Source organism: Nicotiana sylvestris, chromosome 10 (assembly GCF_000393655.2).
Source record: "Nicotiana sylvestris chromosome 10, ASM39365v2, whole genome shotgun sequence".
Lineage (NCBI taxonomy): Eukaryota > Viridiplantae > Streptophyta > Magnoliopsida > Solanales > Solanaceae > Nicotiana > Nicotiana sylvestris.
The window spans coordinates 7,088,996-7,107,105 of NC_091066.1; the positions used below are offsets into that span (position 1 = coordinate 7,088,996).

The 18,110-nt window shown below is 39.8% G+C and overlaps 1 protein-coding gene across 1 annotated transcript; it reads right to left on the reverse strand.

Moving 5' to 3' along the window:
* Positions 1-7,252: 7,252 nt before the first annotated feature.
* LOC138878967 (uncharacterized) lies at positions 7,253-7,786 on the reverse strand. Its single transcript, XM_070158534.1, has one exon. It carries the CDS (start codon positions 7,784-7,786, stop codon positions 7,253-7,255), a length of 534 nt encoding a protein of 177 aa, XP_070014635.1.
* Positions 7,787-18,110: the final 10,324 nt, after the last annotated feature.

The following is an 18,110-nucleotide window of genomic DNA, read 5'->3' on the forward strand; positions in this document are numbered from 1 at the left end:
TTGGTTATTTGCTGCCAATTTTTTTAGGCTTCAATTGCAAGATCTAATCTTTGGCTAAAATCCTGCCAATAGTAACTAACATGCTTAATAAATCATGCTTAATACTTTTACGCGGCGCCAACTAAGATTCCTTGGAAAGGCGATATAAGGCTAAGCAACTGATGTCAGTGCAATTACTATTTGCCAACTGAGGTCCCCTCCGTACGCTAGACGAGATTGTCGGTGTCGTACGGGAAAACCAATATCAAGAGCAATTGAGAGAACACCAATGCAAATTGAGAATGAAAGAAAGCTTGATTGCATTAATGAAAGCTATTACAGAAAGGTAACACAGTGTCGAGGGGGAGTGAGACCAGCACAAAGAATTGTTTGCTTGCTAGAACGTTTGATTGCTTGATCCCCCTAATAGTGCTTAAAAAAATAAACCAAAGTTACAAGACTTGACCTAACTAAGCTAGAGGAACATAATAGAAGTACATGAAATAAAACTACTCTATATTTACAATGAAAAGGACTTAATTTTCTACAAGGTAGAAACAGGTCAGTTATCAACAACTTTGTCTTTGGCATCACGGTCTGCGCGTGCGGCGCTATTGGCATCTGCCTGCAGCTGGACGCTGGTGAGGGCTATCAGTGGGGCGACAGAGACACATGCGTGTTTGTCACTTGGCGCAGCCAAGACCACGGGGTCGTCCATGGCACTAGGCGTTGGGAGGCTTGCTAGGACACCATGGGGCGCGTCCAAGGGGTCATGAGGCATGGATGGAAAGCCAACCATGACATTCTCCCCCACCTGAGTTGGCGATTTACTTGCAGGATAATCATCAATAAGGCTCTTGTAGGATTTGAGGTTTGTTCCCCTCTCGCAAGTATTCTCCTCTACATCACATCCCTGTCATTTCACCAAGAACTCTTGGTGATCTTTCCTTGAGGCTATTTAACCAAAAAAAATAGGATTTCGGTCAAAGCTATAATTTAGAAGAACTCGGGTTACTGATAATCAAAAGAATATATGAAAGAAAGTAATTTGGCTAGCAATAATATAATCAGAAGAAAAACAAGTAAATCAATATATTCAGATAGTATTTCGTGTCCCTACAATTGATCAATTATCTCCCTTTTATAACTATTTTGGAGATATGCGTTTTGTCCTTGTCATAATTAGGCTATTATGAGTAATTAAAAATATTGAATGCTACGTTACACAATCATTGTATTTAATACAGATTCTCTAACGTATTCAGTATTTAATGCTCATTAAATATTGTATCTGTATTCTCGTATATTGTCAGATTCATTCCCCTTAATTCCTGGACCTAAATGACTTAAATAGGTACGGATGCCGAGTCCTTTGAATATCTGCTCGTGTCTCTTCCTTTGCCTTTGCTCGTATATGTTGCAACTCGTGTCTCTTTGCCAGCTGTAACTCTTTGACTAGTCTACGTGTCTTGACACATCATCTTTGTTCCACTTTAATATGTAAACTCAATTTTTCCCGATACAGATAGTCCCTCCACTTGCCATTTATTCATCAATTGAATATTTGGGAAGTTGATTTCATCAAAATGAGAATTTTTGTCACCATTAATGCTATGACAAAATTGAAGCTTCAATTGTCACTTCCATTTAATGCTCTTCACACGTGTCACCTTTTCATTAGTTCTGCAGTTTTGCAACCCCTTTTAAGGCTTTTTCACGGCTCCACTATTCACGAAACATCAGTTATGATTATTATGGTACTTCCATCATTATACTTTTTCCTTCGGTGGTTGCTTATCAGTATAAATATAATTTCTTTCTTTGTCTTTTCCACATAAAGTTTACTGAATATTCAATCTCTCAAATCCTTGTTTGCTTCTTCATCGTATCATCCTCATTCACTAGTTCTGCCATTTTGCAACCCTTTTTAAGGCTTTTTCACGTCTCCACTATTCACAAAGCATCAGTTATGATTATTATGGTTCTTCCATCATTACACTTTTTCCTTCGGTGGTTGCTTATCAGTATAAATATAATTTCTTTCTTTGTCTTTTCCACATAAAGTTTACTGAATATTCAATCTCCCAAATCCTTGTTTGCTTCTTCATCGTATCATCATCATTCATCATGTCTTCTTCAAATTTTAACCCTAGAAGGGTTTCCATAGTTGATACCTTCCCTAATGCCCCAATTAGAAGCAGAAGGGGAGGTAGGCTTCGTAATTTAGGATCTGTTTGTTGTTCTTCCACTCCTTTACCTAGTTCTGGCCCTTCTTCTAGAACTAGGGGTTCACTTTCACAAAGATCTTCTTCAAGAGATAAAAAACCCTCTAAACCTCTTCGTGAGCCTACAATAGAGGAGATAGTTCCTACGGAACTATCTTTTTATCATGACAGAGAATCTCTTAGGAACCAAGTCTCTGGTTTAGATCGTGCTGATATTTATCCCAATCAAATTACAGAAGGTTTGATTTCTATAGTTCGTAGAGACTGTCATTGGAGTAGTGATTTTCCTATTATTATCCCTAATCTGAATCAAAGAATCACCTCTTACATAACCGGGATTTCTTCTGTTTATACATACCCTTTCACCTTAGGGTTTAGACCATCTATTGACCCTATTATTCTTGAGTTATGTCGTTTCTTCGATGTTTGTTTGGGTCAAATTGGCCCAATCCTATGGAGGGCTATTGCTTATTTGAGACATTTGACCAACACAGTCGGTGTTACCTTTACTTTCCCTCATTTGATTCACCTTTACTCCCCTAGACTCTTCCGCAATTTTGTTTTCACACCAGTAGCCAGGAGCAAGAGAGTTTTGGTGAGCCCTGAGGATGACAAAGACTGTGGCTGGTATACCAGGTTTGTTGTTGCCCCCATTGTTGGTTTAGTGGGTGATGATAATGTTCCCTTCCCTGAGAAGTGGATTTTGCACGTAAGTCTTTTTAACTTTCTCGTACCTTTTTTCTTCAAGTTTGTCAACTTTTCTAATTTTGCTTTTTTTTAGCAACCATGGGAGTTATGGAAGACATTCCCAATTTCCGTGATTGGGTAGACAAGCTATTGAAGATTGCTCCAATGGATGGTAGATCTTGGAAAACCATTTCTCAATGATTTGGTTGGAAAGTAAAAACTCATGGTAAGAGCTTTTATTTTATTTCATCTTTTCGTGTATATTGTTTTTATTGCACTAATTTCAATCCATCTTTTTATCAGGATTTGCTATTCGTGGAGTCACTATCGAGGCAGTCGCGGTTTCCCGCATCTATTTGGAAAGGGCTCAAGAAATAATCTTGGGTTCTTCTGCAAAAAGAAAAGTCGTTGTCGTTGAGGAACAAGACTCTAAAGAGGAGGAAGACGGGAGCTCTTTGGTGACAAGGCCACAAGCTTGAAGACGCATCATTTCTGATGATGAGGCAGAGGTATCCCCCTGTCGTTCTGTTCCTCTTACCGAGTCTGTTGAGACTCTGGTACTGATTCTTGATGATGACGTTGCTCCCGCTGCTGCTCATGACTCTGCTGAGCAGTTTTTTATTAGCGGGTTTGGTAGTGAAGGCTTAGGCCCTATTTTAGATGAAGTACCCTTGGCTTCTTTTTCGACACCTGTGTCTGTAACTCATTCTTTGCCAGTCTCGATTGTTTCTGTTCCTCCCCAGACTATTTTTACCACCTCTTCTATTCCTCCTTCGACAATTCCTCCTCCAAACATTCATCGCACTGAGGTTGGCTCCTCAAGTAGGAGTGCTGCTATGAGGCAAGTAGTCATTGAAGTTCCTGCTGAGGGCAGTCTCTTAAGGAAATCAGGTCAAGTGGATGTATGGCTAGAGCCTTTAATTGGACCAATTGAGAAAGCTAAGCTAGAGAGCCAGAGTTTTTTGACCCTGATGAACGATATTGTGCACACCACTTTGAAGGTATTCCCCTTCTCTTTTTTCTTTTACTTTGTAATTTTTCTATCTTTGAGGATTCTTATTTACTTTTCCCCTTTTAGGCCAACCTTATCGGCACAGAGATGATGAAAAGAGTTGCCCACTCAGATCAATTAGTGCGTGATTCTCAGTTAGAGGCGTGCAATTAGAGGGAGCAATTTGAGAGCTTGCAAATTGATGTGGAGTAATTAGAAGAGAGTAAGAGTACCTTGGAGCAGCAGGTACGGGCTTTGACTTCGGAGTTGGCATTTGAAAAGGCTTCCTCAAGCCAAGCAGATAAAGAAAACTCTTGCCTTGAAACTTCCTTCTCAAAGCAGCTATCCAAGTCTAGTGAAGAAATCAGAGAGTTGAAGGCTCTTTTGAGTAAAAAAGAAGCTTACGCTGGGGAGCTCATACAAAATTTGACTCAGGCACAAGAAGACTTTCGAACTTCTTCTGATAAGGTGAGTGCTTTAGAAAGCTCCCATGCCTCTCTCCAGACTTCTTACACATCTACCTTAGCTGAAAATGAGAAGTTAAAGAACGAGATTGCTGACTAGGAAAGGGATTATGAGATCCTTGAAGATAAATCTGCTATTGAAGTAAGTTGGGCGTTTTTGAATTCACGCCGTGATACCCTAATTGAAGCTGGCCAAGAAAATTTCAATTTGAAATCTGAGTTGGCTAAAATCAATGAAACTATTGAGAAAGCTCAGCAAACTCAAGATTTTCCTTCTCTCGTGGCCGAAGCTTCCGTGAATATTGAAGTCGATACTGGTATCCCAACTATTTCAAGTCCAGTCGAGCATGTTGCTGCAAGTCAAGTTCAGCCCGCAACTGTTGATACTCCTGCTTCAGTACCTTCAACTTCTCAGTGACCAGCTTTAGTTGTTCGAATATCTTTGTTTTTGTTTTATTTGGAAAATTGTGATCAAACCCTTGGTTTCATTTGAGGGTTTATTTTGGAAACGCAAGTCCCCAGACCTTTACATGGGGCAATTTGTATAAACAATTCGTAGCTTCACAACTAAGTACGTACTTAGTCTTAAGTTTTTTTTAAAATATTAAGAAGTTTTCATGTTATTATCTTGAACTTCTGTTTACTTTATTCTTGCATTTATTTCTAAGGACTTACAGAATAATTTGCATTTTTATTCTTCAAAAATGCTTCTGTTAAACTTATGACTAATTAATTTAAACATAATTTTATAAAAGAGGGTCCTTTTATATTCGACACTTAATGAAGAAGGCGTCTCAACTTCATAATGGTGTTTAACATACGGTAAAAGAAATAGGAACACACATGTTTCTTTGAAATAACTTTGACAAGTTTTTATTTGAACCTTGTCTAGTTTTGAATAACACTTTACATGTATTTGAATTACATCTATAACTTTCTCGTAACTATTTTTCTTGTAATAGATTTGAAAAAAGTAAAAATAATAAACACGAGGTTTTTATTTATAGCTCGTTTCAGTACATAGCCTTTACCCTAACTACAGTAAGGTTTTCTTTGGCCTTAGTTCGTGACTTCGTGACTTTTGCTCTGCACTTGACTTCTTTGCCTTCTTTATACACATGCATGTGTATATTATATAGTCCCCCAAGTGTTTGAGTGTTGAAGTATGAAGCCTCGACCACTTGATTATTCCTCTCATTCGGTCCTTTCCCTAAAAAAGGAAAAACATACGGGACTCGAAGGTGCGATTATAGATGAAGACTGCTTAACCCGTTTGAATTTCTATCAGAATAATTGTAACCCTAGGCCAGGAAATTTAATTTATTCCACGTGCCTTGCAGGTCATGACTCATCATTTAGTACGGGTTAGTGTTTTGCCTATCATCTAAAATCGTTAGTAAAATTTAACAATTCAAAAGTTAAATTTTAAAATATGGATACCTGACCGTGGGTATTCTTCAGAATTAATATCTTTTTAGATGAACAACATTCCAATGTGTCGGAAGTATCTTGCCATCCATTGATTCCAGCTCGTATGCTCCTTTACCTGCAATATCATGAATTCTATAGGGTCCTTCCCATGTTGGACTTAATTTCCCCAAGTTACCTGCCTTCATAGATTGAAAAACCTTTTTGAGCACGAAGTCCCCAATTTTGAAGAATCTAAGGCGTGCTTTTTGGTTGTAGTATCGTTCAATGACCTGCTTTTGTGCTGCCATCCTTATTAGTGCAGCTTCTCTTCTTCCTTCAAGTAAATCAAGATTTACATACATTTCCTCGTCATTAGATTCTTCTGTTACCTGTGTGAATTGTGTACTCGGTTCTCCTATCTCAACTGGAATTAAAGCTTCAGTTCCATAAACCAATGAAAATGGTGTTTCTCCTGTACTTGTTTTTGCTGTTGTGCGATATGCCCATAAAACACCAGGTAACACTTCTGGCCAATTACCTTTGGATTCCTCTAATCGTTTCTTTAAATTGTTGACAATGACTTTGTTTGTTGACGCAGCTTGTCCATTACCCACCGGATGATAAGGTGAGGATGTAATCCTTTTGATTTGCCAACTTTGAAAGAACTCTGTGCTTTGAGCGCCTATAAACTGAGGGCCATTATCACACACGATTTCCTTTGGCACACCGAATCGGCATATGATATTCCGCCAAATGAAATCTCTAACTTCCTTTTCTCGCACTTGTTTGAATGCTCCTGCCTCCACCCATTTAGTAAAATAATCAGTGAGTACGAGCAAAAATTTTACCCGAACTTTTGCTTGTGGTAGTGGACCCACGATATCCATCCCCCAATTCATAAATGGCCACAGTGCAATGACCGGATGTAGTAACTCTGAAGGCCTATGCATATTATTATCGTACCTTTGGCATTTATCACATTTAGCCACAAAACTTTCTGCTTCTTCTTCCATTTTGGGCCAGTAATAATCTGTCCTAATTAAAGTTCTTACCAATGACCTTCCTCCTGCGTGATTTTCACAATGCCCCTCATGTATTTCTCTCATTACATATTCCGGCTGAGAAGGTCCGAGGCATCTTGCTAAGGGACCACCGAACATTTTTCGGTAAAGATTGTATTGCTTTAAGAAATACCGAGCAACCTCTTTTCGAAGCGCATGAGCTTTTTTCTTATCACCAGGGACGGTACAAAACTACAAAAAAGCAACAATCTCGTTCCTCTAATCCCACACTAAGTTATTAAAATTTACCTCGTTCTTATCGGGGTCGAGAACTGAATGAAACAAATGAATAACTGAAGTGTTTGCATCACTTGCCACGTCAGCCACAGTTGCAAGATTAGTTCAGGCGTCTGCTTCAACATTTTCGTCCCTTGGTATTTGTGTAACTTTCCAATTTTGAAATTATTTTATCAAATCCCCTACCTTTTCCAAGTACTACTGCATCCTTGCTTCCTTGGCTGTATAAGTCCCCAGCATTTGATTAACTACGAGTTGTGAATCACACATGATTATAATCTGATTTGTGCCAAGTTCTTGTGCCAGTTCTAAACCTGCAATCATAGCCTCATATTCTGCCTCATTGTTAATTATAGAATGACATTTGATAGCTTGTCGAATGGTTTCACCCGTAGGTGGTACCAATACGATCCCTAAACCTGCATCTTTTACGTTAGATGAACCATCAGTGAATAACGTCCAAGTTCCTGGGTTAGCTCCATTGAACACCTGTAATTCTTTTTCTGCTTCTAATTGCATACTTTGGCTAAAATCAACCACGAAATCAGCTAACACTTGAGATTTTATAGCAGTTCTAGGTTGGTATGTGATTTCGTATTCACTCAATTCTATAGCCCACTTAGCTAACCTTTTTGACAATTCATGCTTATGTAATATATTGCATAATGGATAAGCAGTTACTACAGCAATAGGATGATATTGAAAATAAGGCCTTAATTTTCTAGATGTCATGATTAATGCAAGTGCAAGCTTTTCCAACTAAGGGTACCGTGTCTCCGCATCTAACAAAGATTTGCTAACATAATAGATTGGAGATTGTTTACCTTGGTCTTCACGGACTAAAACGGCACTTACCGCTACTTCTGAAATAACAAGGTAGATGAGCAGTCTTTCCCCAGCCCTTGGTTTTGCGAGCAATGGTGAATTTTATAAATATGTCTTCAAATTTTTGAGTGCCTGCTGACATTCCTCATTCCATTCAAAGTGATCTTGCTTTTTAAGAGCTGAAAAGAATTTAAAGCACTTTTCTGAAGACTTAGAAATGAATCTTCCCAAGGCTGCAATTCTTCCTGTCAACCTCTACACTTCTTTCTTGCTTGAAAGCATATTAGGAATTTCTTCAATGGTCTTAATCTGTGCGGGATTCACTTCAATACCACAGTTAGAAACAAGAAAACCCAAAAACTTACCTGACGCGACACCAAAAGCACATTTCTCCGGATTTAATTTCATATTAAATTTGTGTAAAATCTGAAATGTATCAGACAAGTGTGATATATAATCTTTCGAATGTTGAGTTTTAACGAGCATATCGTCTATATAAACCTCCATGGTTTTTCCCAGATGTTCTTGAAACATTTTAGTAACCATCCTTTGATATGTTGCACCAGCATTTTTGAGACCAAAAGACGTTACTTTATAACAGTAAGTCCCCCTGTCTATTGTGAATGAAGTTTTTTCTTCATCTACCGGATTCATTTTGATCTGATTGTACCCTGAGTATACATCTAAAAAACTTAATAGTCCATGCCCTGCAGTAGCATCAATTAGCTGATCTATATGTGGTAGTGGGAAAGAATCTTTATAACAAGCTTTATTAAGGTCTAAGTAATCCTTACAAACTCGCCACTTACCATTTTTCTTTAAAACTACGACAGTATTGGCTAACCAATTAGGATACTTTACCTCGCGGATGGATCCAATCTTTAGCAATTTTTGAACCTCTTCTTGAATCACCTAATTCTTGAAAGTTCCTTACTTTCTTTTCTTTTATTTGACAGGAGGGTGTAGACACCGGATTTTTGACCCTCCCCGAGAATTTTCACATTTTTAGCGTGAATATGTGAAATTGGGTCTAGTATAGCTATTTTAACTATTTTTACTTTATTTCGTTGCAAAAAGAAAAATTTCAAAAAATATATATATAAATTTTAGTTTATGTATCTCTCATAAACTTGAAAAATACAAAAATTGCACTTTATTTTTGTACTTTATATAATTTCGAAAATTACAAAAAAAATATAGTTCTATTAAGGTTTTATAGTCATTTTAACTTTGAAAAATACAAAAAATATTACCTCATATTTTATCTTAATATTTAAAAAACGAAAATTACAAAAAATAGTTTTATTAATATTTTGTAGCTATTTTAAATCTTGAAAAATATTTAAAAAGATATAGTTTTGTTTAAATACTAGTCTTATTTTTGGTAGTTATTTTGCTTACATAGGACTAGTTAAGCAACGTGTTCCTATTTCTCGGGTCCGGGCAAAAGAATAATATTCGGGTTCAAACTACCCGATTTTAGGCCTAATTTTCGGACCTAGCCCATAATAAACCGAGTCCATGACACATGGGGAACCCCACCACGCGTGGGGGACACAAACCTTGAACCCCACCACGCGTGGGGCTCATTTTTCTTGGCATTGGGTATCAAATACACGGACAAGGCCAAGGCAAAAGGGGATTATTTTTGAAAAATTTGGGGGAGATCACTGTTGATCTTCTTCCTCTTTTGGAAAGAATAAACCTAAAAACCCCTACTGTAAAAAGCTACCATCCCAACTCCATCACCATCGTCGACAACCACCCGTCCCCTCCAAAACTCCAACGCCATAACCGTCGTCACCCGAACACCACATCCAAACGACCACCGGCTTCGACGACACCATCTCCCTCGTCGTCTCGAAAACCAGTCCATCAAACATGCATCCATAACCCAGCCCGACGAGCAGCAGCAACGTCGTCACTGTCCAAACACCACCTCCATCAACAAACCTTCAGCTCCCATCACCACCATCACCCTCGTCCCCACCGTGAAACCACCATAAACAAACCCTACTCACTCCGTCAACAACCTCACGTCCGAAACCGCCCAAAACCACTGCCTAAAACCAGCACCACGACCAACAGCCCCCCCTCTTGTCGTCAAACAACCAGCCGCCTCACGACCATCGACTGTCCAAAACCAACGCCATAACCATCGTCACCACAACCGGCTCCCTCCGTCGACCCAACTGTCAATCACTATCCCAAAACCACCAACAAAACCACCCTCGACACAGTCCAAACACCACCCTCCCTCACGTCGGACCCCAGCTCCTCGACCTCACGTCGAGTGACCATCCGAACTACTAGCCCACGACGACTTCTTCTCCTTCGTCGTAACAAAGAAAAAACAGTCCGGCGATCCTCCAGTAAATCTGACCATCGCTGCTTTCCGTTCAGCCCCCTCATGTCCAAATGACCACCTGGAAAAACCAGTCCCAACCGTGACTCATTTTTGGTCCGTTTGTGTTCGAGTTTCCGGCGTGAGTTATTCAGTCCGAGCTCTGACGACCTTCTCTACGGTTTCCCGTTCGAGGTTATCCGTCGAGGTCAGTGTTGAGGGTTGGTCCATGGCTCTATCCGTCTCTGTCTGTCCAGGTTAGTAAACTTCAAGCATTAGACGAGAAAATGTTACGGAATGTTCAAAAAATGCAATATAGAAATTGGTATGGTAATTTTCTGCCCATGTTTCGCCGTATGCATTTTGTTCATTTTTGCGTTGTGTTATTCTTGTTTCTTTGATGTCATTTAATCAAGTTGGGCTAGTTGTTCTATCACAAGTTTGACGTTAATTTGTTCGTGGTCCTTGGCTTAGTTCGTTCGGACAAAATTAGCATTAGTACTTGTTGTTATCACTTTCGAAACACCCATTCACTAGACTCATTTTATTAAATCTTGACAAGCTATGAGATTTTAGTTGTAAAGAAGTCATAAGGTTTAGTATTGTTAAAGGCGTAAAAATGGCATCCTTTTAAAAATAAAAATAATAAATAAATAAATAAATAAAAAACGAGACTAGCTTCGCCAAAATAAAAATGTACAGATTGCGAAGCCCTCGCAAAATGTATATATTAAATACTTAAATTCCGGGACGGGCCGTTTTAGCAAATTTCACGGCCCTACCCAAAATAATAATGCGCTAGTTGCTTTAGGCGCGCCTTTAATAATTTAATTTTCCTAAACTCGGGTGCACATTTATGTGACCCAAATCTAAATCTCAACGGAATCGAAATGTGTCTCTAATCACGGGTATATTGATTATGGCGTGGCCCGAGATGCATTTCCATGACGTTGTAAATTCCTTTTAAAAATAATGAATGAGACGAGCCTCGACAAACAAAAATGTAGAAGCTGCGGGTCCCTCTAAATGTATATATATTAAAAATACTTAGAATTCGGGACATGCTGTTTAGCAAATTTTGCGGTCTTCTCCAAAATAACAATACGTTAGTTGCTTTAGGTGCGTCTTAATAACGTATTTTTCTTAATTCGGGTGCACATTTATGTGACCCAAATCCAAATCTCAACCGAGTCGAGATATGTCAATAACCACGGGTGCATTGATGTAACGTGGTTTGAGATATATTTTCACGACGTTGCAATTCTCGTAAAAAATAATAATAAAAGCGGTCAAGAGTTTAAAACTCGCACATAGGTTTTACACTTGTATAAAATCAGATAATCAAGCCGAATATAACAGTTGAGCGACCGTGCTAGAACCACGGAACTCGGGAATGCCTAACACCTTCTCCCGGGTTAACAGAATTCCTTATCCGGATTTCTGGTACGCAGACCATAATATAGAGTCATTCTTTTCCTCGATTCGGGATTAAAATTGGTGACTTGGGACACCCTAAATCTCCCAAGTGGCGACTCTGAAATAAATAAACCAATCCCGTTTCGATTGTCCTTTAATTGGAAAAAACTCTCCTGCCCCCTCGCGGGTGCGGAAAAAGGAGGTGTGACAGAGGGTACGTTGGGTCTTCATTCAATTTGTGAGTCATTACCTCCGGTGGTATTCCTGTCATGTCAGAGTGGGACCAAGCAAAACAGTCCACGTTAGTTTTCAAAAACTCAATTAACTTACATCTCATGCCTTGGCTTAGATTAGCCCCATACATAGACTTTCTTATCAGGCCATTGTTCAAATAACGTCACAGCCTCCAGTTCTTCAATTGTTGTTTTGATATTTTCATTTCCTTCTGGTTCTTGAATGGTATCAGGCCTCGAATCCACATCTGTTCGCCCTTGTTCAGTTGGGGTTTGTGTTGTGGTTCCCTCAACTGTCTTCTGTGATTGCTATTTTTCTTCTTTTTTCGTACTTGAATCTACTACAGAATTGATGCTACTGGATGTAAGTTGATCCCCGCGGATTTGACATATTCCCCATGGTGATGGAAATGTAATAACTTGATGCAAGGTTGAAGGAACAACCTCCATTTCATGGATCCATGGTCTCCCAAAGATCATATTGTAAGCCATTTCCATATCTACTACTTGAAACTTTGTATCTTTGACAACTCCTTCTGTGTATGTGGTGAGTGTTACCTCTCCTTTCGTCACAACACTAAAATTGTCAAATCCAGATAAAGTATGCGCCTTTGGTATTAGTTTATCCTCAGCTTGCATCTCACGTAATACTCTTAGCAAAATAATGTTCACGGAACTGCCTGGATCAATCAAAACTCATTTTACATTAGTATCATGTACAATTAAAGATATTACCAGGGCATCGTTATGAGGAGATAATACGCCATCCGCATCAGTATCATCAAATATCATGTTGTCTTCTTCTAATACATGTCGCACCCGTTTCCTTGGGTAATTGTGACTTTGGAAATTTTATTAGCTGCAGTGTATGTTATGCCATTGATATCTTTACCCCCGCTTATAACGTTGACAGTCCTTTTTGGAGAAGGTGGCTTCGGAGGCTCCTTCCTGTTCTTCATGTAAGCTTGCTTACCTTTCTCACTGAACAACTCAGTGAGATATCCTTGTTTCAATAAATGATCAACTTCACTTTGTAAAAACCTACAATCTGTCGTTTTATGCCCATGGTCATTATGAAACTCACACCAATGATCAGGGTTGTGCCTGTTTGGATTCGATATCATCTCTTTTGGCCATCATACCTTATCTCCCATGCTTCTCAAAACCGCTATGAGCTCGGAAGTGCTCACATTGAAACTATAACCGCCAAATCTCGCCTTTAAATTTCTATCATCATCTCGTGACTCATAGGTATTTTGATCATTTCTAAATCTTGATGAAGAACCTGACTCTCTATTCCTTGATTTATGATCATACCTTTGATTGTCCTACTTTGATTGTGAGTCTTTTCCCGCAGGTCTCATGAATGGCTCATACCTATTTTTACCGGATCATTTTTCGGTCTCCACACGTCTCAAACTTACCTTTTCTTATTTTTCAATTCGTGGAACAGTATCTTCTTCTATCCTCAGCTTTGTGCTATACCTGTTGTAAACGTCATTCCACATTGTAGCTGGGAATTCACGAAGGCTTTCTTTGTGTCGCCTCGTAGTTCCTGAGCTTTTTTAATTCAAATTGCTTGTGAAAGCTATAGCTGCCCAATTATCTGGTACACGTGGTAGTGTCATTTTTTCACGTTGGAATCTTTCCACGAACTCTCTAAGCAATTCTGAGTCCCATTGCTTGATCTTGAAAATATCTTCAATTCTTTTTTCGACTTTTTGAGATCCCGAGTGTGCTTTGATGAAAGAATTTGCAAGCTCAACAAAAGAATTTATAGAATTTTCGGATAAAAGAGAATACCATGTTAATGCTCCCTTGGTGAGTGTTTCACTGAATTGTTTGACTAATATTGATTCAATCTCCTGCTTAATCAAATCATTGCCTTTTACGCCTGTTGTGAATGCAGTCACGTAGTCTCGTGGGTCTGTTGTTCCATCATATTTTGGAATATCAGGCATTTTGAATTTCTTTGGAATTGGGAGGGGAGGAGTACTTGGTTTCTAGGGTTGCTGTGAATATTTATCCATGTTTATCCCTTTGATTACGGGAGGCACCCCGGGTATTTGTTCTACGCGGTCACTTTGCTCCTTGAGCTGTTTCTGCAATGTTAGTACTAAATTTTGTAAATTAGAATTGACTAAGTTACTTGGTTCTCCCTCCTGTGATTAGCTAGGGGTTCCACCACTACCTGAATTAACACGCCCGGACCGATGGTTCTCTAAAGTGTTGTTATTTGGATTGGGTGTGGTTGGTGCAGCAGGTAACTGGCTAGAAAAGGTCTCAAGAGCTTTATTGACCTGAGCAGCAATTAGTTTTTGCAAAGCTTCATCGATAGCTTCAACATTTTCAGATTGAGCGTTTCCATTTGTATGAGATCCGTCAGGAGTGCCTTCTCGAGACCGCCAAGGAGAGCCTCGTGGAGAAGGGATCGGGGTGTGACTACCCTGTGGATCTCCCTGAAGTTGTTGGTTTCCTTGATTTCCTTGGAGGTTGTCATTATTGTTCGACATGATTGATGCAACAAGGAAAGTTAAGCCAAAAGAAAATAGATTATCAAATTCCCCTTAACAGAACCAATTTGTTTAACCAAAAAATAGGATTTCGGTCAAATCTTTAATTTAGAAGAACTCGGGTTACTGATAATCAAAAGAATATATGAAAGAAAGTAATTTGGCTAGAAATAATATAATCAGAAGAAAAACAAGTAAATCAATATATGCAGATAGTATTTTGTGTCCCTACAATTGATCAGTTATCTCCCTTTTATAGCTATTTGGGAGATATGCGTTTTGCCCTTGTCATAATTAGGCTATTATGAGTAATTAAAGACATTGAATACTACGTTACACAATCACTGTATTTAATACAGATTCTCTAACGTATTCAGTATTTAATGCTCATTAAATATTGTATTTGTACTCTCGTATATTGTCATATTCATTCCCCTTAATTCCTGGACATAAATGACTTAAATAGGTACGGGCACCGAGTCCTTTGAATATCTGTCCGTGCCTCTTTCTTTGCCTTTGCTCGTATCTGTTGCAACTCGTGTCTCTTTGCCAGTTGTAACTCTTTGACTAGTCTATGTGTCTTGACACGTCATCTTTATTCCACTTTAATATGTAAACTCAATATTTTCCAATACAGAGGCGTGAATCATTTGATCATCAAAAATAGCTTCAACACGCCTTTTCCCGGTTTAATTAGGCCTCGAATACTGGGTATTTTAAGTTGGATCCATGAAGGATCCTCCATCTCTTCCTGAAAAGATTTCAAAAGACTGATATGGAAGATGGGATGGATTTTCCACCACGCTGAGATATCTACCCAGTATGCAACTTTCCTAATGCGTATTTCAATGGACAAGGGCCTAATATATTTTTGCAATAGGCGAGGGTCACGGACCCCTGCAAACAAGTACCATTTTGGTATTTTGATCATCACTTTGTCTCCTACTTATTATTCAACAAAGTGACAATTTTGATCAGCATGCCTCTTCATCCACTTTTGAGCTTTGACAAGATAGCTCCGCACTATCTCCAAATTTTGTTTCCATTCTTTTGAGAAGCTAGTAGCTCGAGAAGATTTTCACATGTTTGGTGCATTCACAGTGTGGGAGTAGCGGTTGCTATCCGGTAACAATTTTAAAAGTGCTTTTGTTTGTACTAGAGCTCTTTTATGAATTGAAACACAGTTGAGCAGCATCCAGAAGCTTCATCCAATTCTTCTGCGATCCGGTTACAAAGTGGCATAGATATTCATGCAGCATGCCATTGAACCGCTCCGTCTGGCCATCAGATTGCGGGTGGAAACTTGAATTGTGACTCAATTTTGACCCGAGGCACTTAAAGAGTTAGGTCCAAAATTGCTAGTGAAGCGTGAGTCACCATCACTAATGATGTATTTAGGCAGGCCCCAATATTTGACGATATGAGAGAACAAGATTCGAGTTGTATCTTTTGCTGATATATATTGTGGGGCTGCTATAAATGTAGCATACTTGGAAAACCGATCCACCACAACCAAGATAGTTGTGAGATCTCCAATCTTGGGAAATTTGGTGATAAAATCCAAGGAAACTCTTTCCCAAGGTCTCTTTGGGACAGCTAGTGGTTCTAATAGTCCCGCTTGTGTCAGGCAGTCCGACTTGTCCTTTTGTCATACTAGACAAGTCTTCACATACTAAGCGACATCATCGACCATTTAAGGCCAATAATATGCACGACGAAGTAATGCCATGGTGCGTTCTTCACCAGGATAGCCAGCCCACAAAGTATCATGACATTCCGCCAGAAGAGTCCTTCACAGATCGCCTCCTTTAGGAACATAAAGTCGGTTCCCTTTCATTTTTAGGAAACCGTCTTCCATATAGAACTGGCGAGTCTTGCCTTGTACTACCAAATCAACCAAATATTGTGCAGCATGATCCTTGATGAGTAGATCATGTATCCGGTCTTTTAAGGTGGTGGCAACTTCACTCTCCCTTAGGGTGGCGAGTAGGCACTCCGATGCTAGATCAGCTCTCCGGTTGAACGCATCAGCAACATGATTAGTCTTCCCACTTCGGTACTCCAGGTTGAAGTGAAATTCCGCTAGGAGTTCCTGCCACCTGGCCTGTCGACCATTCATCTTCGGCTGGGTCATGAAATGTCTAACAACTGTGTTGCTTGTCTTGACCACGAATGGGGTTCCCAGCAGATAGTGCCTCCAAAGGCGTAAGCAATGAACGATAACCAATAATTTTTTCTCGTGGATACCATAGCGTCGCTCTACATCCTTCAGCTTCCGACTCTCGTATGCTACATAATACCCTTCTTGTAGCAAGACTCCGTGAAGGGCATAGTCGGTGGCATCTGTTTGTATCTCGAATGGCTTGGCCAAATCAGGAAGGGCCAAGACGGGGCTACTAGACGTAGCCGCTTTCAATGGGTTGAAGTCCTCCGCTCTCCTAGGTCCCATATCCTAAGGCATGACCATTTTGAGGAGTTATGTCAATGGCACTGCGATGAGGGAGTAATTTTTCACAAATCACCGATAGAAGTGGCATAGTCCAAGGAACCCCCTCAAGGCGTGGATATCCTTAGGCGGCAGCCAATCTGTGATATCCTGAATCTTCTGTTGGTCCATCTTGATCCACCCTTCCTCGATGACATGTCTAACCAAGCCAATCTATTTTTGAGCAAATGAGCACTTGGATAGCTTCGCATATAATTCGTGTTCTCGCAATCAGGCTAGGACCTTCAGCAAGTGCTCCAGGTATTCTTCCAATGTTTGGCTATATACCACAATGTCATCCAAGTAGACCACCACGAATTCGTCAATGTACTTTCAGAAGACTAGGTTCATTAGGGTGCAAAATGTGGCTGGCGCGTTAGTCAATCCGATTGGCATAACCAAGAAGCCGTATGACCCATATCTTGTCACATAGGTCGTCTTTTATTCATCACTCTATCCAATCAGAACTTTCCAATAACCTATCTTTAGGTTTACTTTAGTGAACACTATCGCACCACCGAATTTATCGAATAAGTCTGCCATTTGCGGAATAGGCTACTTGTTCTTCACGGTGATTTTGTTTAGAGCCCGATAATCCACGCACAGTTGTAGGCTGCCATCATGTTTCTTTTGGAATAGCACAGAGGACCCGTATGAGGACTTAGAGGGCACGATGATCCCTATGTCTAGCATTTTTGTCAATTGTCTCCGAAGCTCGGTGAGTTCGGGTTATGACATTTTGTAAGGCGTCCGGGTGGGTAACTTCGCACCTAGCACCAACTCAATCTCATGGTCCATAGTGTGCCTAGGCGGGAGTCACTTTTGGCATGTTCTGTGGCATGACATCTTCAAACTCCAGTAGCATCTCCTTCACGGGTGCAAGAATGGGACTTGAGGAGCGTTCTATATCTTCAATGCAGAGGGTAGCCTAGAACGTATGTTTATGTCTTTTGACCCCCTTCTTTAACAACTAGGTCGATATGTTCTTAGTGGCCATCTTCATGGGCATGCACGGGATAATACAAGTCTTGGCCCAGTTTGTTCCCATCATCAGTAGCATGTCAGTATATGGTATAGGCATGGTGTTGGTTATCCTCAGGAATTCTAACCCAACTATCAACTCGAAGTCATTTATGATTACCACGCGCAGGCTGAATTTTCCTTCACAAGGGCCAAGCTTTACTGGTACTTCTTTAGCTATTCCACCTACTGGTTGAGGAGGTGAGTTGATAGCCTTGAC

Excerpts from the sequence above, each read along its gene's own strand:
- LOC138878967 (XM_070158534.1), bottom strand. The coding sequence starts at position 7,786 with ATGACATCTAGAAAATTAAGGCCTTATTTTCAATATCATCCTATTGCT.